Here is a 19,314-nt window from a genome sequence, read left to right as displayed (position 1 = left end):
AGGTATTTGTGGAAAATCTCACAATAAATAATGATACTGTATCCATTTTGCAAGTCGTGACTACATCACCATTTTTAAATCCGGAGTGGAGAATATACCTTTTTCTGTAAGTGACTTCTCAGCTGTTAGCATTTTTTACACTTGATTTACCCTCCTTTTGCTGGAAAACAAAACTAGGTTGTAATAACGGTGTAAGGGCAGTATAAACTTCCCCAATTGAGCTTTAAGCAGCCTCAAAGAACAGAAAATATGTCTTTGATATATAACAACATTCACTGAAGAAGGAGACACAATGAATACCACATACGTTCTCCAAGTGATTAAAGAAAGTTCAATATTTTATAGCTTCACCTGAAGTTCAGTGGGGTTAGCAGAAATGTGTGATGTGTTTTTACGTGCCAATCTCTACCATGCATTATCATGCCTTAATATAAAACAACAAGAACCAACAGAAGTAGACCCTAACTCTGCTGGGGTCACTCCCCACAGATGCAAAGGGCAGTTTCTGCCTGAGCAATTCATGCTGGAGGGAAGCTCCATTAGCCCCATGAGATTAACGATTTTTCTAATGGAGCTGTCTGGTCACCACTAAGCAGATAGAAGACAGAAACACACCCTGAGCTCCTGCTCTGGCACCCCACCTTCACAGCATATGTTCTTTAAGAGCAGGAAGCAGTGACAGTCCTGGGAGCAATAACAAAATCCCCCTCTGTCAAATTTATCATTTAACAGCTCTCTTCCCCAAAACTGCAGAATTATGTTCACATTTTTCTTTTTTTACAGTGTTGCTCACTATCACACGTATTTCTACCTGAAAAGAAATCTCACAACCCTTTCTTTAGATGTGCAGGCAGAATACAAAAACAACTACTCTGATCTCACGCCATGTACATGCACTCTAATTTCCTCCTGCACTGTACCGTAAAAATCCTGTGCATCCCTATGTGACCTCGACTCAAGCTATGCCCATAGCTGACAATACACAGCCAGGGAAATTTTTTCCATTGGATTTGCTTTCCACATCAGTGAAAGCTGCAGACTGAACAACTCTCTAGCCTTAATACTTCAGGTTTCCCCAAGAGACTAACTGCCACTCTGCTTGTCATGATTATCAGCACTTGCACACTGGGATGAAGAGAGCAGTCCAAGAAGATGGGCTGCAGACCTCTTAGATTCTGAAGTAGCAGCCACAAACCAGCCTCAGCGTGTGGCCTCACTGCGTGTCAAGTGGTTCTGCTCAATGACAAGGAACACAGAGACACTGGGTCTGTCAGAAACAGGAGGCAAACGGGCAAAGAGACAACAAAAGGCTCCTCTCAGAGTTACCTCTCCTCTTCTGCACCTGTCCACTCCACTTCAGCGATCCCACCGCAGAATTTTAATCAGGCACAATCAAGGCAATGCAGCGTTGCTTCTCCTCTTTCCACATAGCAAACAAGACACAGAAAAACAACCGAGGTGCACCCCAAGCACTTGCATTCCTCAGGTTTGATCACCAGCTGCAGTGCTGGAGAACTCTGGAGCTCCATTTCTGCCAGCCCTGCAGAGCTCTGTCCCCTGGTACCTACCCACAGCCCTGACCCAGGCAGCCGCTTCTCCTGAGGCCCCAAATACAGCTCCCAGCCCTGTGAGCCTGCCTCACATGGCACATGAGGGTGCACGCCTGGGCCCCAGCCCCCAGCCAAAGCAGAGCAGAGCCAGGACTCCTGCCACCCTCCAGACAAAGACTGTCCTCCTCTCCTCCTCCTCCTGCACTAATCCATGCCGCTGCGTCAGCTTAGGGGTTATAATTAGATTTGTGAAGGAGCCTTGCTGCCGCTCCACGCCAAGGGGCCGCAGTTTTGGTTAGTCACACCGGGGATTCCACCAGATAGGCCCTGGTATGCACTGCCTGCCCTGCTCATCTGGGAAAGCTGAGGAAGGATGGGAAATCAATCCAGGGGACTCCTGGGGGAGCAGGAAGGCAGGGCAATTTCCACTGTTAAATTGCAGTGGTGCTTGAAATGGCACTTGGAAAATGTGTTCAGATTTTACCATTTAAACTGTCTCTTTCAGTTTCCCCTCCCTTTGCTTTTGCAATCTTCAAAGCAAATGCACAGCTAATGGTCCCGGCTGGGACACTGCACTGTAAAGAAGTTACCATTCACCTAGGACATTACGAATCTGTTCATGCAGCAAAGCTAGAAGAAATCGCCAGAGCATCTGGACCTTTTAAGATCCTATGGCTTTTTTGCAGCATCTAAGTCACATTCTTCCTATAAAACTTCCTTTATGTTAAAACCAGCCAGCCAGTCCGCTCAGCGAGCAACACTGCCCCAGCGGGAGAAGCAGCCAGTGATATCCCTAGAAATTAATAACCTAAATATGCAGAAAGGCACTGGGAATCATCTCTGCCTATGGAGAAGAGTAATAGCTATGTCTTCCCATTCCAAAGGGAGACTTACTACAAAAATTCTGAGGAACTCTTCCAAAGGATAATCTATTCACGCCTTTTGAAAACAGCAACCTCATTCTATATTCACACTCCTATTCCCCTGTAACTGGCCAGATTTATATGTAGAAGCTTGTTATGGCTGCTGACAACCACCATATCTGAGGATGTAGTAAGAGGCTGCACAAAGGTTATTTGGGGGAAGGTTAAAAAATACATTTATTTCTACTGTGCCCTTAAGGACCAGTCCAGGAGGAAGAGAAACGTTCTTCTTCACACTGGAATGTGCTCAGACTAGGTTTTCCACAGGTTCATGTAGAACCATGCATTTGTATTGGTTCTGTGCAATAACATACCAGTGACTGCCACATGAAACTTGCTTCACCACAGCATTCTTAACCAATTGCTGGACCCACTTCCTAAGTATGCAAAACAAACTGCTTTCTACAGGTCACAGGAAAACGTGCTTATAATTGCAAGTGAAATGCTGGAAGTACCACTGCTTTCCCTAAGTCCCCAAATTTATGAAAGAGTAGAAGGTGGTCAAAAGGACAAGAAGTAATTTTATGAAAGAGTATTTGCATTTCAGTCAGAATTCTAGTTAAAACAGCATATGGCAGAATTACACAGATGCAAAATTGTCCTGTAGCTCCAACTGTGGGAACTTGCTGAAAATTAGATGGTGTACGGCTAAAACTTTCTCAGCCAGATTGCAATATTCTACCTAAAAATGACTTCATATTATATAAAGGTGAAGGTATTACATTCTCACAGATGTTAAAGCTATTACACTGAGTTGTTCTTGTGAGTTACCTGAATGAAAGTAAGTTAGCATGATCCCTTGCTTATCAACATTAACACACTTGCATACCCACTGAATTCAGAAACAGACTTTCATTTCATGGGTCACTTTTCCAACATTGCTTCTAAAAGTATAAAACCTACATCATCATTATTATTATTATTATTATTATTATATTAATAATAATATTATCATGTGCACAAGGATACGCAGTGCCAAATACTATTCTCTACTTGGCAACTACTCAGCAAAAGAAAAAAGTAAAGTCATGCAGAAAAAGGGATTGTTTCTGGAATTTCCAGCAAGAGGTCCATCTTCACTCAACCTAGCAGAATAATAAATTGCATAGTGTGAGTACTATTGAATGCACTATCTGAAGAGTTAATAGTATTAGAATTCCATTGTTACAATGTCAAAAAAAGGAAAGAAAGTGATAAAAAAGGAAGCGTCCCCACAATGTTAATGTTAAAGGAAAACCTCACCCCCTAAACATAGCTAGCTAATAGGATTTTTGATTTGGCTTTCAAAGGCTTTTTTTTTTTTTTCTCCAGAGAAATGCCATGCACAAAGATTTAAGCATACTGAAGAACTGAGACTTTTCAGTATTTTGAAGTGAAAAGTCCTCTCACTCAAGGTCACTCAAGGCTTCTCAGCCGTGAACCCACTCCTCTCCAAGAGAGGAGTGCTAAGTAAGTACTCTGGGATCAATTTTTCAGTTGTAGAAGGAAATGGAGTCTACAGCCAATTTCACACACTCAGTATTAATTCTGGCATGACAATACAATTTTGACCCTGGCTTTGTAATCATGGTATTCAGTCTACACAGTAACAGATTACACTTTTCATTAAAAACTACCTTTTTCTTAAGACTGGAAACAAGATTCCTAACTTAATAAAAATTCCTGCATGCCACGATCTGAGCTTCTAGAAAGCTTGAGCTCCTTACTGAGAATTAAGATCCTTTTAACTTGAAAACAGAACAGGCCAAGAATTAACTCCAACTTTACTGTCATCCCCGGAACTAGAAAACATTGATTAATTCTAAAAAATCTTTACCAGGAACACACTTATCAGTTTTGCTGATAAAGATTTCTCAGATGCATATTTCACTTGTTTTAGCAAACAAAATTATGGCAGGTGTTCTGTTTATCACGGGGAGCAGAGGCACAGACCAAGCAGTGCCGGCTTTCCAGTGCGTTGCTGATGGTGGCTGTCCCAGTCCCTCTGCTGCCTGACTGTGGCTATCTACATGAAGTTCACTTCCCACTAACCTCTTCACCACCTTTCCTCACGTATATAGCTTGCCACTAGAAATACAAAGACAAAAAACAGTTTAAAACCTGAACACGCAGTAGGCATGCTTCCCCTTTGAGATCTCTTGGGAAGCACATTACAGATGCTTTGCACTAGATTGGCCTTCCTGCATCATTAAAATATACATTATCCTATTTAATTTAGGAGCTCTTATCCAAAAGAGATCATATTCTGAGGAAGAAATTTCTAACTTAATACATTCATCGTTAAAATGCCTTTTAAATTGTTTCATGAAAACAGCCACAAGAGAGCGCTAACAGCAAAGAATTAAACGATGGGAGAATAAGGACTTACACCTACTCAGAAAATAAAAATAACTGTTGTTGTGGGCAGGCAGTCTTATTTGAACATTTAAGTTCTCAGACACTTAACTGCTACAGGCACAATCTTCAGAAGCCAAGATTCTAGGTGTCTTAGCTCTTGAATGCTGACTTTGAGACACATCCATTGCTCTTCGTTTTCAAAAGGAGATTACTCAGCAGTTTTTTTTCACGTTACGCACCTTTAAAATGGCTCACTTAATCTGTGACTCCTGAAATTAATCTATTTTCTGATATCTCCAAATGTTTTCACTGAACATTTCTATCTCACTAAAACTCAGAGCAATGAGCTAAAACATCAAAACTGTGTTTGCGGTTTTGCTTTTTTGGTCTCTATGCCCTGACTAGCTGAATATCTCGTACTCCTTTCTTAGCTGCCTTTCCAAGAAAAGCACTGATAAATTCTAACCACACTCACAAACAAAAATAGTTAGCTTACATTTCTGGAAGCAGCAAATGGAATGGCAGCATTTTTTTCCACGCAAAGTAAGAGGAGTTCCTGTTTTCATAATTTCAGCTCCTACTATCTTATCATAAAAGGAAATGACTTACAAAGTTTCCCTAAAAAAACTGACCAAAAATTTGAGAACAGAAAAATAAAATAAAACTGTGCTTAGCTTATGGACTTCTGGTGGAAGTGAGAGGGTTACAAAGAAAGTGAAGGAGTAATAAAATTAGTCTATTATTACTGAGATGTCTTTAAATGGAAAACTGAACCAGTATTTTGACAGAAAAGTTACTGACGTATTTTTATGATACAGATATCTATCCCAAACCTTAACATCTCAGCAGACTCATATCCTACCTTATAACACGTATTCACACCTCCTAAACTCACACAAAGACTAACGTAATTGCTCTTGACCACAACAAGATTACATGTAGCATTGCTCTTTGCTTTCTCCTCTGCATTTGTCCGGTAGCCAATCCACCTGAACCCTGGCCTACTAGTCACCACGTCTGAAAATGGAGCAAGGAAGCTATGCTGGAAGGAGAATTATCTTGTTGCAGCAAAGAAGAGTAGCTTTTTGTCTTTCCCACGGCCTAGGAAGTTGCACTTAACACAAAAAGAATCTGAAGTGATATGTAAAATCCTCTGCTTCAAACTGTGAGAACAAATAAACACAAATACATTATCAAGTCTTACTGCCCTTAGAAATAATGGGAGCTCAGTCATTAACTTGGGCAAATCAGGATTTAACCACCATAGTTTCCTCCAGTCTTTTTCGTACCTCAGCCCAACTGTACAGGCTTGAGCAGGATGGAACAGCAATTTCATTTCTAAGTAAGACATACACTGCTGACAATGAGGTATTAAGCTGTATGAGGTAAGACATCAATCTTCCTGCCTGGTAAATTCACCAGATAAATAGACTAGGTAAGAATAGGTAAATAGACTACTATGATACAGCTTTCAAATTCTGGAACTGTTTCTCCTAACTCTATCTTGGGGAACTAGACAGGCACAACTGAGATGAGATAAAAATGTTGATCATGGGATTTATATTATATATATTACATAAATACTTTTTTGTCATTATTTTGTGTATATTCTGCTACCTTTTGATTTCTAGATAGTATTGAACTCCTGAAGCCATTCTTTTACCTCAGTTTTTGCCATGATTTACCAGAATTCCTCCAAAAGATAACAAGATATTTTTTTTAGTAAGTCTTTATCATCTGGAAACATCTAAAATGCTTCACATACTGAATAATTGGCTCCAAATGCTGCTTCAAGTTGGGTTTACATTCAAATATTTCGGAAATTATCATGCTATGTAAGCAAGGGGCTAAAGAAATTAACCTTTAGCGTGAGTACAAAAAAAGGCCTCGTGCACCAGTAATGCTGAAGAAAAATGCAGCCTCTCACAGGGCAAGCAGCAGCAACAGCAGAAAGAATCAAAATGCAGTGGGAATTTCCGATTCTCTGACTGTGACCAAGGTGAAAGAGCAGGAGCCAGAAGCAGGCAGCACAGCAGCCTTTGGACTTCACTCTTCACCAATGCCTTTGTCCAAGACAGAGTTAGAAACAACAATGTGCAGCCAACTGTACCAGACCAACCTGGTGCCCTCAGCAAGAAGAAACTTGTCAGCTCCTTGGAGCATGTGACCATGGAAACTCTGCTTTGCTCATGGCCAGAAGGCATGGCTATGTGTTGCCTCGGAGCTGCTTACCACAATGAGCTTACAGTTCTATGGCTAGCTTACATGAACGGAACTTCCTTACAGACCACATTCCCAATAGCGGCGTTTCTATGTAGATGTGGTGCTTTCCCACACTAGTTTCAGCTATGATTTACCTAACCATGTCCAAGGTTATCCAAAAAATGGGAGTGAGGAAGGAGAGTTCCTCCACTCCCAGCGCATTTTAAGAGACAGCACGACCTCAGTTTGTCTCATTCCTGGTTGAAACCTTCTGGCCACACAATGCAAATTATTGAATCTCCCCAAAGAACAACGCCACAAGCTAGGATGCTTCAGGTTTTATGTGGGAAAGGTATTTTGCTCAGACATGCTCTAGGCCAGATCATACTTTGAAGACATTCCCATCTCTTTTTCTTCCCCATCAGATGTCATGCCCCAGCTTGGCTCCCTGCCTGCCAGCAAGGCTACTCCATGAGCCAGACCAGTGAATGCATCTTCATTCGAATTGCAACTCAGCCAAAATTCCCCCAAACCCCTAGTCTGCAATGGAGCAAGAGTATAAGGGACACATAGCTCAACAGTACAGTGCTGCAGCTGTGTCTCTGTAAGAGACCTTGCTGTGCCAGGTAAACCAGTAGTATGAAAATTCAGCAACCATGACCATAAAATAATGGTGTCTTGTTTAAGAGACAAGATGAAACTTTGTTCAGTAATTCAGTAGCTGAAGTTGCAATACTCCTGTATTTTTGCCCTTCTTTTAAGTATTCATATTTCTGGAGTTAGGAGTTGGGCCCAGAACTTTTAAAGAAATCTTTTATGATCTTTGCAAATTCAAGGGTGTTACGTGTAGTTACACAACCAAGTACAGCACAAAATCTCTACACTTAACATGGTAGGCTACCTGACATGAAAACATGTAAGCATCCAGATTTTCAATGTAGTCAGTCCTTTACCTTCAGGAAGTGAAATATGTAATCTAAAATCCAAATAGCACAAGGAGAACTTCAACATACTGGAACAGAAGCATTACCGCCCCAATGAACTTGTGCGCATACACGTCAAAGATCTTAACTAGGATTTAAAAAAAACAAGAAAGCAACACAAACCAACCAAACCTCTTAAGTGCTTAAAAGCAACCCCAAACAATTAAATATTTCAAAAAGCATGTAGCATACATAGAAGCATTCGCTTCAAATGGAAAGATTCCTGAAACAGAAAACGACTCAGTTAGTCTTTCATGGACAGGGTTATGACTGTTACAGTCAGGAGACAGAAGAGATGTAGAGTATTTGCTGCTATCCAGCACAGTTAAATTCTGTGTGCCCAAGTGAAAGTATTATGTGAAATTAAGTATTATGTGAAATTAAGACCCACAAATTTTTGAATGTGCACCTGCTTCCTCTCTTACCCAAGGGGCTACATATTGCAGTCTACCACTTAAACTGGAATTCACCTGGGGAAAGTAGTGTTAAGAACAAATTTGCTGTTATATATTTCTGGTTAAATCCTGTAAGCACTTGTACACTTCATCTTCAGTATGCTGAGCACTCTCACTAAAGTCGATGGGACTACTCATGCTCAGAATTAACTATTTCAACAAGTGCTTGCAGGACTGAAGGAAGAAAAAAAACCATTTGTGACTCACAGGTTATTACTGGTGGATACATATTCCATTCCACAAAATAAGTAGTATTACCCAATTCTGCTAACTGCATTACAAAATCGAGTATCATTGGCACAAGTAACTTTTTGAGCAAGTGTATTAGAACTACATAGGATTCCCTTAACCCCAAAAATAAATTCCTATGTCTTTTCTACTACTCCAAACATCTCCCTGATGGAGATGACTTAGTAAAATATGGCGATGTTTGTCATATTTTTGGCTTTCTATTATTCAAGCTTGACAGTGAATTTTTTCATATTTGTGAAGAATGAGATTATGCAAGTCACCACAACATAAAAACATGTCAGTCACAACATATGTATCAAGAGAGTCCTGACAGTTGTACAAGGCAAACATTCAAAAACACTAAACAATGATTTGCTCTTTAAACCAGGGACAACACCTCCAATCCGAGGAACTAAAGCTTATGTTCACTTACAGTGTCAACCAGTATGTCACTAACAAATCATGTTAAGACAACTGAGAAACTAATCAGCCAAAAAATTAAGAAATAAAAGCGCTTTTTGGCTAAACATCCCACCAAAGAGACAGTTGGCATGGGAAACACCCAAATACCTGAGTGCAACTGCTAGGATGGAGGTGAAGGGAACACAGATTTGTACCATTTCTGCGTATATGTAATTAAGTAACTGTGCCAACAGTTAGACAAGGAGGTGAAATGGTCCTCCTCAGGAGGCTTTCAATGTATAATTTGTTGAAAACATGAAGGTGCATGTACATTCTATTCTCACGTCCATGCCTTACTGTCAGTAGTGCAGGGTCAGGCAGTTGGAGAAGTGGGAGAAGGGTGATGGCAGCCTGGCCAGCCCCAGGCCTGCCCACACAGCCAGCCACGAACACGCTGGAGCATGAGAGGGGCTCCTTGCCAGCTCCTCCACAGTGTCCTGCTGAGTACACAAAGTGCACAGAGGTTTATTCTGCTGTTACTTGGAGCTCCTTTACGGGAAAGCCCTGATACCAACCCCTTCATATTCACAGGAAGTGTGTCTGAGATAGGCTTATTATGCACTGTGCCACTGAAAGGGCAAGTTTCCTTTGCACTCATCTGGTTTCTGCCTCCACCTCTTCAACCTTGGTAACTTGCTGGCAGCAGAACAGGAGACACTAGAAAACACGGCCCTGAGCTGGAGACTGGGGCAGGAATGCATCCTGCTGCACAACCTGACATGTGTATCTTGCTCCTCGTTCAATCACAAGAAGAAAAAAATAATTCCAAACTTTCACGGCTTTGTGGCATTTGCTTACATCTAGCATGCACAAAGCAATGGACATTATATTTAATCAGTGGAAGAGATATATAACTACAACCACCTCAGTATCGAGACTCAGGGCAATTTTACATGTTTTTATACAGACATATATACATCTATTCTGAAAGAAAAGAAATTCAAATCTCCTGTAAGAAATGCCCTTTGTATTTTCCTAGGAAAGGAATCTACTCAAGAAATGATTCAGTATTACACTGAAGAACTAGCATGCAATTAGGATGTGTTGTTCTGACAAATCCACTTGAGAAAACAACACAAAGTCTCCTGAGTTCTCTATTAATCCAAGACCAAAGGTATACTGCTCTTGTTCAGTTATCAGTACTTGCAAGCTACTTAAATGTTGCATTTGTTGCCGAGCCTGTTGCACAGTCCTCATTTGGCTTAGAATGCAAGTATGCAAAGTTCAAAAAGGTAAAAAAAAAATAATAATAATAATAATAATAAAGCAAAGCATATGCGCTGGTAGACAGTAAATTTAGGCTTAGTATTTGATACCACAGGCAATTTACTTAGAAAAAAGTACTTTCACCTCCTATACAGTTCAATACATAAAAACAATCTTGTGGAAGCCAGGCACCACTGCTGAACCACAACAACCACTCCAGGAAGATTTGCTACAGTCACAAGTTAATTAAGTGAATGAAATGTGCTACTTACTAAGGCAACACTTTTTTACTTGGTGTTAGCTTTGTGTAAATTGGACTTCTAAAACAGAAATAGCATGCCCGAATACTTCCCAGGTACAGAAATAGATCAATAAATGATCAGGATTTGACATTACGGCATGAAATAGTGACCTGCACAGAGGAATTTCATGTAGATGTTCACCTCAGAAGTGATGAATAAAAACTTGATATTCCAGATATTGGGAACTTCACAATGTTCCAGAAGAATTTTACTAAGAAGTAATAGGATAAATATGGTTAAAACTAAGATTCTTTTAACCTCCAGGACTGGGTTGCTGAGTTTCAAACCATTTATCAGCTTTGTGCTTCAGATTATCACACTGGCACCCACAGGAAATAAAACGTTATTAACACTAAAGAAAAGCATCACAGTGTTAGACAAAGAACAGAGGACAAACAAACAAAAGGAAGCTATGAGGAAGATTAACACATCATCTTATGCATAACTCAATGAAAAGGAATGGTGGGATTTTTCCCATTCTCCAAACAGAACAGTAAGGGTGGATCTAAAGAAAACTGAAATAGCCTACAAATGCTAAGGCAGCAAGCCATTTCAAGATCACTGTAAGTAATTAATGTGCAGACTGCCTCCAAAAGTGGTGGTTCTATCCAGCTGAAAACCTGCTTCCCCAAGTCATTTTGCAGTCAGATCAGTTCCCTGATCCAATTCAATCCAGACCTGCAGGAGTGCTCATACAAAGACTACACAACTGGCTTGCTTAAAGACAGGACTGTTTAAAGCACTCATAAAAATTCAGCCTAAGATTTAGAGCAAACAACACAAAACAATACTGTTGTTCAAACCATAACTTCTGCAACAAGACTTTTATAAAAAACCTGCATCATTTGAACTTCCAACAGGAAAAGAAAAGCTGTTTCGGCACACAGAGAGCAGTGCATGAGAACAAGTTGGCCAGGAATAAAATGAGTCTGGGTGTTTAAAGGTTTCTGACCGTCAAAGGACTGATGCCCTAAGGCAACTTTCCAACAGAAAGAGCAAAGCTGAAAACACCCAAACAAAAACTCTGGCTAATTTCATTCAGTACTTTTTATTAAATTTTATCTAATATTATGCAGGCTTGCCAATGACCTAAAAAGCTCTTGCCTGTTTAAGCAGCTATAGAATTCTTCACTAATTTAGGACAAAAATGTTTTCCCTAACAGCCACTAAATCAGCCTCTTGGCCAGAGCAGCTAGGTTGACTTGCCCGCTGCACATGGGCTGAGGAAAGAAAAAGAGGAGTGACGAGAAAGGAGTGATGAAAATCCATCAGCTTTGCACCAAACTGCATGCAGGCATGCATAGTAATAGCACACTGTTGCCTGTGAAGTGCAGCCACAAATCCCTAGACACAGATGAGTGCTTCATTAGCTGTATGAAAGTTCTCCAAAAGCACGTGCATGGGGAGAAATACTGATGAATGATGAGAATGGCTTAGGTCTGTCTACTGCTAGGTTATTTCAGGAACAAGCTTTCGGCCATTTCCAAGGTCAGACCAGAATTCTCAGATTTTTAGCAAATTACAATCACACAAGTGAAAGCATTACAAAAGAGGGAATATTTTCACTTGGTCTGAAGTTATGTATTCTAATTAAGACTTGCTGCCATGGCAGATTCTTCAGTGTCTATAAAGCTTCCCAATTCTGAAGTTCTCCATTTTGTTGACAGAAACAGCTGCTATAACCTTCACTTTTTTTTTTTCTTTTTTTTTTTTTTAACAGGAATAGCCAGTGTAAGTTGAAAATGCTGAACATCAATATGATTTCTAAGTTGCAAGAATGTTATTAGCCTAAGATCACAAACATTTCAGGAGAACTTCTGGAAGGTCATTTCTGAGGACAGACTCTGTTTACCTGCAAAAGAAATCCAAGCTCCCACGACTGCATCTATCAAAAACACCTTAAACCACAGGTGAAAAGCATGCTTACACACCTGTCCTCTATCAGTGCTTTTACACAAAACGTGGTGCTTATTTGAGACAATTTCAGAGAGCTCAATATATTTACAGACTGGCTTTATCATCCATGTCAAACACAATTCTCAGCATTTTCAGCATTGCAACAAAATTCTTTTTGATTCTAACAAAGACATCAAAAATACACACATGAAAGACTGCTTGCAATGTTTTGATAAAATCAGAAAGTTCATACTGATTTCTTTTTTTTTTTTTTTTTTTTTTTAGTAATTGTTCAATTTAACCTGATTTTAGCACCTGTTCATAATGCTGGAGACTCTAAATATTCTCACAAAGCAGGAGCTTCTGCTTTGTTCTCACTTCCAGAAGCTTCATACACAACCCACACCCCAGATTCAAACTGGCCTGTACTAAAAAGCATTACCAATGTCAGCTCACAAAGAAAGAGGAAGCAGGGCAAGGTGGACAGTATGCTTCAGTTCTGTATTCCGAGAGGGAAGAATGGAACAGAGGACCTACTCCTCCCATTATAGCAGTATTCACAAAATGCACACCTCAGTTTTTGCTTTAATCAAGAGGCCACCTCTACCCATGTCTTCTTCTTTAAAGATCCTGTGTTCAAGAAGGAAGCAATGCTACTCAACATGAACTAAACGAGCTATAGTCTTGACAAGCCTTGACAAATTTAGTTGTTCAGCAGATGAGAGACTAAAATACATTTGGTTTCCCAGCTGATTATCACAAGCTTACCTTTTTACAACAAGCTTTAGTGTCTTGTGTGAGCCTTTCACCAGACAGATTGCTTCTTGTCGGAACCCAGAGAGACCCACATCATTGATGCCAACAATTTCATCCCCAGCCAGCAACTTGTCCACAGAAGCAGCTTTACTCCCATCTTCAATCTGAAGAAAAATCAAACCAAACGTGTAGAATTACTGAGGTTGCACAGTGACACATTTAAAATAAGGTAACGGAGTTTCAATATTGGCTTGATGCAACAATTCCAACAGTAATTAAGTGGCTAAGACACCTTAAAAAAAAGTTACAAACACTATAAAGAAAGAATAATGATACAGAGAAAATCAGAACAGGAAAGAAAAATAGGGGGAAACCTCCTGAGAAGATTAGAAAACTTGGAAGTCAAAAGAATATGTGATCTGGAGATCTGCTCAATACAGTACAGGTAACAGTACTTGCAAATACTGCTCTGGGCAGGCATCTTAAAATCTAGTTCTCCAGAAAAGCTAACCAATTCTAGTAACCATACAGTCAACAACATTAACCCATACAGTCAATTTCAAAAATCCAGCATCCTATAAGACCTCAAAATATTGCATCACCATCTGGTCTGGAAAATAAAGCTTATTTTCATCAGACACGTAACATTTTAGAAAATATCTGAGAATTTACAGTCCATACAGATAATTCAGAGCTCTATTTAGAGGAAGAGATTATGATCTGAGATCTAAGCCATTAATATAGCATGTTGCACTGCCAAAGAACACGGCCATACCAAGGGATACACATTGGAAGATTGTTTTGCTTCTATTACATGCACTGGATTTTTACTTATTTAACTATGGATAATATGCAGTGAAACATGAACACAACAAATTTAAGAGTCACTTTTTGGCAATTCCAAGAAGAAAACACTCCCATTAAAAGTTGTCCATTTTTAGAATGTAAAAGAAATCCCAAAAGCTCAACCTGCCAGACTAACAAGTACTAACAGTTTAAACTGATTTCAAACATAGCTACAAATGTTGAAGACCTTGCAATTCAGGCCCCAAACTTGTGTGGCTTGCTCCTTTCTCTTTCGCAGACGAATGCACCTTCTGGCCTCTCAGTTGCTTGGAATCACAACCTATGCATTTAGGTTTCTTTATTCCTCCCTCACTTGCTCATAATCCATATCTTATCTCCTCTTACAGACTTGACACTTTATGTTCAAAGCAAAGATTTTAATTTATGTCTTCATTTTATTTTGCCTCCATTACAGTATCTGCAAGTCCCTTATTATTAAATGCCAGTGAATCTACAAAGCAAAACCCCTTGTAATTGCCCCAACAACAGAAAACTTCATAAAGAACAGCCAAAGTCAATCATCAACAAGGTAAATCCCAAGGAAGCCTAACTTCATGAAATCCAGATCTCACGGTACAGGTTATAGGGATACTCCAGCAGTGAAAGTCTAAATTAAATAACCTAATAAAATAAGCAATATCTCTTGATGAAAGTCCATTAGGATGATCTCATGCACCACAGCAATCTCATTTCATACACATAAAAGCTCTCTTTATGTAATTTCAGGATAGATGTTCTTAAAAATCTTCAGACCTTTAAATCTAAGCCCAAAAGAATGTCATGTAAAAATGCCTAGTCTTACACATCATTCCAAAACACTCACTATTCATACTAATTGAGTAGCTGAATTTTCAGAACTTCTTATCTTAATAAAAACACAGATAATTAAAGACAGAGTAAGTTTCTACACGCCGATACATCTAGCTCTCAAGCTGTGACCTGCCTGTGACCTGCCTGCCTATCTTCTGAACGTCAAGAATTTATGAAAATATTCAATTCTCAGATCAAATCTACAGTAAAGTTGAAAGCTGGGGAGCAGTGGAAATCATATAAATGCAGGTCAAGATTTGAAATCAGCACTGTTGAGAATGGAGTGTCTGCCCTACTAAGAACACCAAAGCTAGGCAGAGCTAAAGGAGAGAACAAACAGCAGGGGACTCATGAATCACAACCCTCCTCCTAAGTGGCAATCAACAGTCTTTCAATTATCCAGATGCATTTCTAGATTGCTTAGGAGGTCTAAAACCCAGCAGGTCAGAATAGTGGAGGGAAAATGCTAATGAAAGGCAGATTTGAATCAGAGAGATGTAAGGAGAAGGTCAAACAGAGGTGAAAAAAAGAAAAATAAGTTGCAGGAGCACACATTACAAACTACAGAATGTAGATGCCAACCCACTGCAGCTCAGCAAAGTACCAACTCAATAAAAGGGGTGAGAAGTCCATGTGCCACATGGATGTCAACAACTCAGAAGTCAGGGCTTGAAGACCTTGACAGGGTCTTTTTTTTGCCTTAAAAAATAAAAAAATAATTAAAAAAATTCTGTCTCCTAGGGTTTCAAGGAATGTTCATTGTTCTCTGTAAGCATGTTTGTTTTTTCTTTAGGCTGGCAATGCACTGACTGCAGGGAGTATTCAGTTACCTCCTCAGAGTTTTCATTTCAGCAGGGAGGCTACACATTCCACACAGCGTAAGCTTTCCAAACAGACTCTGACTGTCCAAAACATTAACCACCCCCACAAAGAATAAAAAATAATAATTAAAAAAAAAAAAACACACATACAAAAAAATCAAACACTAGAACCCAGAAAAAGGTGTACTACAACCTAAGCACAATCCTGAAGCAGATCCCCTGAAAACTGGAAGTGGCTTCCATTAACATGCTGCCTCCAAATCAGTTGTTGATAGGGAGAATAAAAACTACACATCCATTCACAGTAAGTCTCCTCGAGCTGAACAAATGCAAACATAAATCTTTCTTACTGTCTCTACCTCAGGTCACTGTATGGCTGCATGAATGCCATCATTCCACTTGACAATGTGCTCTTACTGGAAACGGGACTGTTGGCTGCACAGAAAAAATAGTTCCTTCAGTTACACTACAGGTAATTTAGACATAGTGACTGAAAAATGCAGTGGATTTTGCACACGTCTAATGAAAAACAGACATGGAGATTAATGAGGAAAAGATCTCTGAAAGCACAGTGCTTATCTGTCTCCTCCGCTCACACTTACACAGTGCCATTCCAGTTGCTCTTCCAGGTTTTCTCTTTTTTCTGTTTACTACATTTTGCCCCCCCTCCTTTTTTTTTTTTTTTTTTCATTCAACTCTTTACATGTTTTCCATCTTTAGTACTGCAAATCCCAACCAACATACGTAAACTTTCTAGCACTAGCAACTACACTTGAAAAACTCACCCTTATTTTTCACACCTCAGACATGAGTTTATTTCACTCACCCATCCACCAAGTAAAATATGCCATGCTACAGCAGAATTTAAACCCACATTTTAAGAGTTAAGCTCATATTCTTATTTAACCAACACATAATTTCTTTCTGAGTTTCAGGTGCCCAGAAAGACCAACAGGAAAGAGCTGAAAACAAAGTCTTGAGGGAGGTTTTAAAATGAAATCTTCCACAAAAAATCAGCAAGTCATGGACAGTGGGCAGATGTGATGGGGGGACAGCCCCGAGCAAGACACAACCAAGAAAATTAATGTTTTTCTTATAAATAAGAAACCTAAATCTCTGAAAAACAAGCACAGCTTTACTGCTCACCTTGGATGCTTAGGAAGAGTTCTAGAAATCCCCTCAAACCATCTTTTCAATATGTATGAACAAATCAGACTCCTCTTATTATGCTAAGTTAACAAGACTAAACAGCATGACTTCCTATCCTTAGCAGGGACGCCAATATTGCAACAAAAAAGTGTTTTCAAGAGGAGAGGAAGAGGATGTTTGCTAATGGAAAGCATCTGTTTAGACAGCCTCCAACTCTCACTCTTCTGTCCTTGATGACCTCCCTATGGCCATGAACAAAGGCAAATTTCAGGACCGTGCACAAGTGAGGGTTGGAACCACAGGCTTCTGCTGGCATAGCGAATGGACATTAAGTGCTGCATCCCAAAGTCATTCTTGGCTATAAAATATTCTGACCCCAAAAGAGGAAAAGAGAATACAAGTATACGCAGGTAATGGTTAAGACAACAGTGTGAATGAAAAAAAACACATCCACAAACATACTGAAGCATGTGCAGTTCTGTCAGTGTAAAGGAGAGAGGGTTTCAAGCAGGGCAGTGGAGAGAAGTGCAACAGCTAGACAAACCAACATATTCCAGGGACACTTAGGGTCTGGATTCCCACTGTTGGTAACACATGTGAAAGGTAAAATAATAGCTTATGTCTGCAGCTTTAAAACCTGGTAGTGTTGAGGGGTACACCACTGCCAGAATGTGACCCATTAACTTCTGTGTTTACCAGAGCTGACGCTTTATGTTAAATACCCGCATTCCTCTATAGGCACCTGTATAAACAAGTGGGAGCCAGGTTGGGGTAGTGCAGTGTCACACCAGATATCTTGTTTCATTTACCATGACGACACCGGGACAGTCTTGTCCAGGCTCTGTGGGCAGGGTGGGAGACGGGATGGAAACCCAAGCCCAGAGACAAACACAGGAAAAAACAGCTCCACTTATCAACATTCTGCCATCAGCTGTGATAAACTATCATAACTCACTTCTCGTGCAGCCAAGAAATCATTTTGTGATTGTTTGTCTTCTGAGCATCTAATATGGATTAAAAAAAGAACCAACAATGAACAAACTTCATATGAGATCAGAACCAGTGAAATGTGGGAAACGTTAGCTATTTTGAGTTGCACGGAGTTAAACAAAGGAGAAATACCTTTATAGCTAAAACTTGCCATTTGTGTAACTTGGAGGAAACAACAGAAGCACAGAGCAAATCCATTCTGAGTGCTTCACTGCAGGATTCATGGGTCAAGCTGGGGCAGGATGAAGTGGGGCTGCAAACTGCACTGTGACCAAACTGAAGGGAAGGCAGTGGGGCACACATGAATAGGCCCCACACAGGCATGCACATAAAGCCAGCATATGTAACTATATATTCCTTCATATCATCTCTTCCCATCTTCAGATTTAGTACCTGAACAGTAGAAGGACACCTGAGCAGGGAACTACCTATGGCCCCATTTGCAGATGAGTTCAGAAACTAAACAGGAAAAAACACACCAGCGCGGTCTGTGGCAAAGCAAGGAATTCACACACACCTTCAGGCCACCACTGGTTATCTCTCACCAAGCAACCACTCCTCAAGGCTATCAGTCCTATGCTCTGCAACAGCCACTAGACATGAGCCTGGAGGCACAGCTCAGGAAGAATGCCTAACTAGGTGGTACCAACCCACAAAGAGCAGGTCTATCTACTGCCAGCCACTGCTATCAATCTGGTGATGGCTGCACTTTTACCAGCCAAGCATCCGCTAACAGTGATCCTCTTGGGCGGCACTCCATGTCAACAAAGAAACTTGAGTTTCACTGCTGCTTGGTGTCATCCTTCACATCCCACTAGTTATTGCCTATGCTTGTTCTTGCTTGGATTATTATTAAATTTCACAGCAAACTTGGTTAGATTTTAGGACTGTTTGGATCAGGACAGCATGCTTCTCTAAAGGCACCTTCTTTCTTCCCTAAACCTCAGTGCTAGGGGAGACCTGAAACCCAGGCAGGGCAATGCTTTCAAAGCTCTCAGCATCACATGGCACAGACCGACTCTGGTCTGACAGGAACACTGCCTTCTGTCAGCGGTGCTGCTTCACAACCAGGCTGGAAACAGTTTTGAAAGGGCAGAGTTCAGCAGTAGGGCACTGTCTTTCATAGCCATTTCTAATTGCCTTATATTTGGTGCATTTGAACAGTTGGATATTTGCCCAGCAATTTCATATTCACTCAGTATTTTTCTTAAAGCAAGTATTCTATTTTGAAAAGCTGTCATTCGGTACAGTTCTTGAATATTTGTTCAGTCCTTGATGGTGTCCACTCCTCCCACGGTCGCTTCCCCTCAAACAGGCCACCCTTGTAAAGGATTTACTACAGCTGTAAGAACTGACTCCAGGCTGAAATACGACTTCAGAATTCCTCAAACCAGA

At 40.3% G+C, this 19,314-nt stretch overlaps 1 protein-coding gene across 1 annotated transcript in view; it reads right to left on the bottom strand.

Moving 5' to 3' along the window:
- Window positions 1-19,314, bottom strand: part of SHROOM2 (shroom family member 2) — a gene marked incomplete at both ends in the record, with an annotated part of 120,276 nt that overhangs the window by 58,326 nt on the left and 42,636 nt on the right. Inside the window, one exon of the mRNA XM_079548649.1 lies at window positions 13,316-13,467. Coding sequence (XP_079404775.1) covers window positions 13,316-13,467 — 152 coding nt within the window. The remainder of the gene's footprint in view (window positions 1-13,315; window positions 13,468-19,314) is intronic.

The sequence above is a fragment of the Tetrao urogallus genome (genome assembly GCF_951394365.1).
Source record: "Tetrao urogallus genome assembly, chromosome: 1".
Taxonomy (NCBI): domain Eukaryota; kingdom Metazoa; phylum Chordata; class Aves; order Galliformes; family Phasianidae; genus Tetrao; species Tetrao urogallus.
This window is presented reverse-complemented; position numbering and strand designations above follow the sequence as displayed.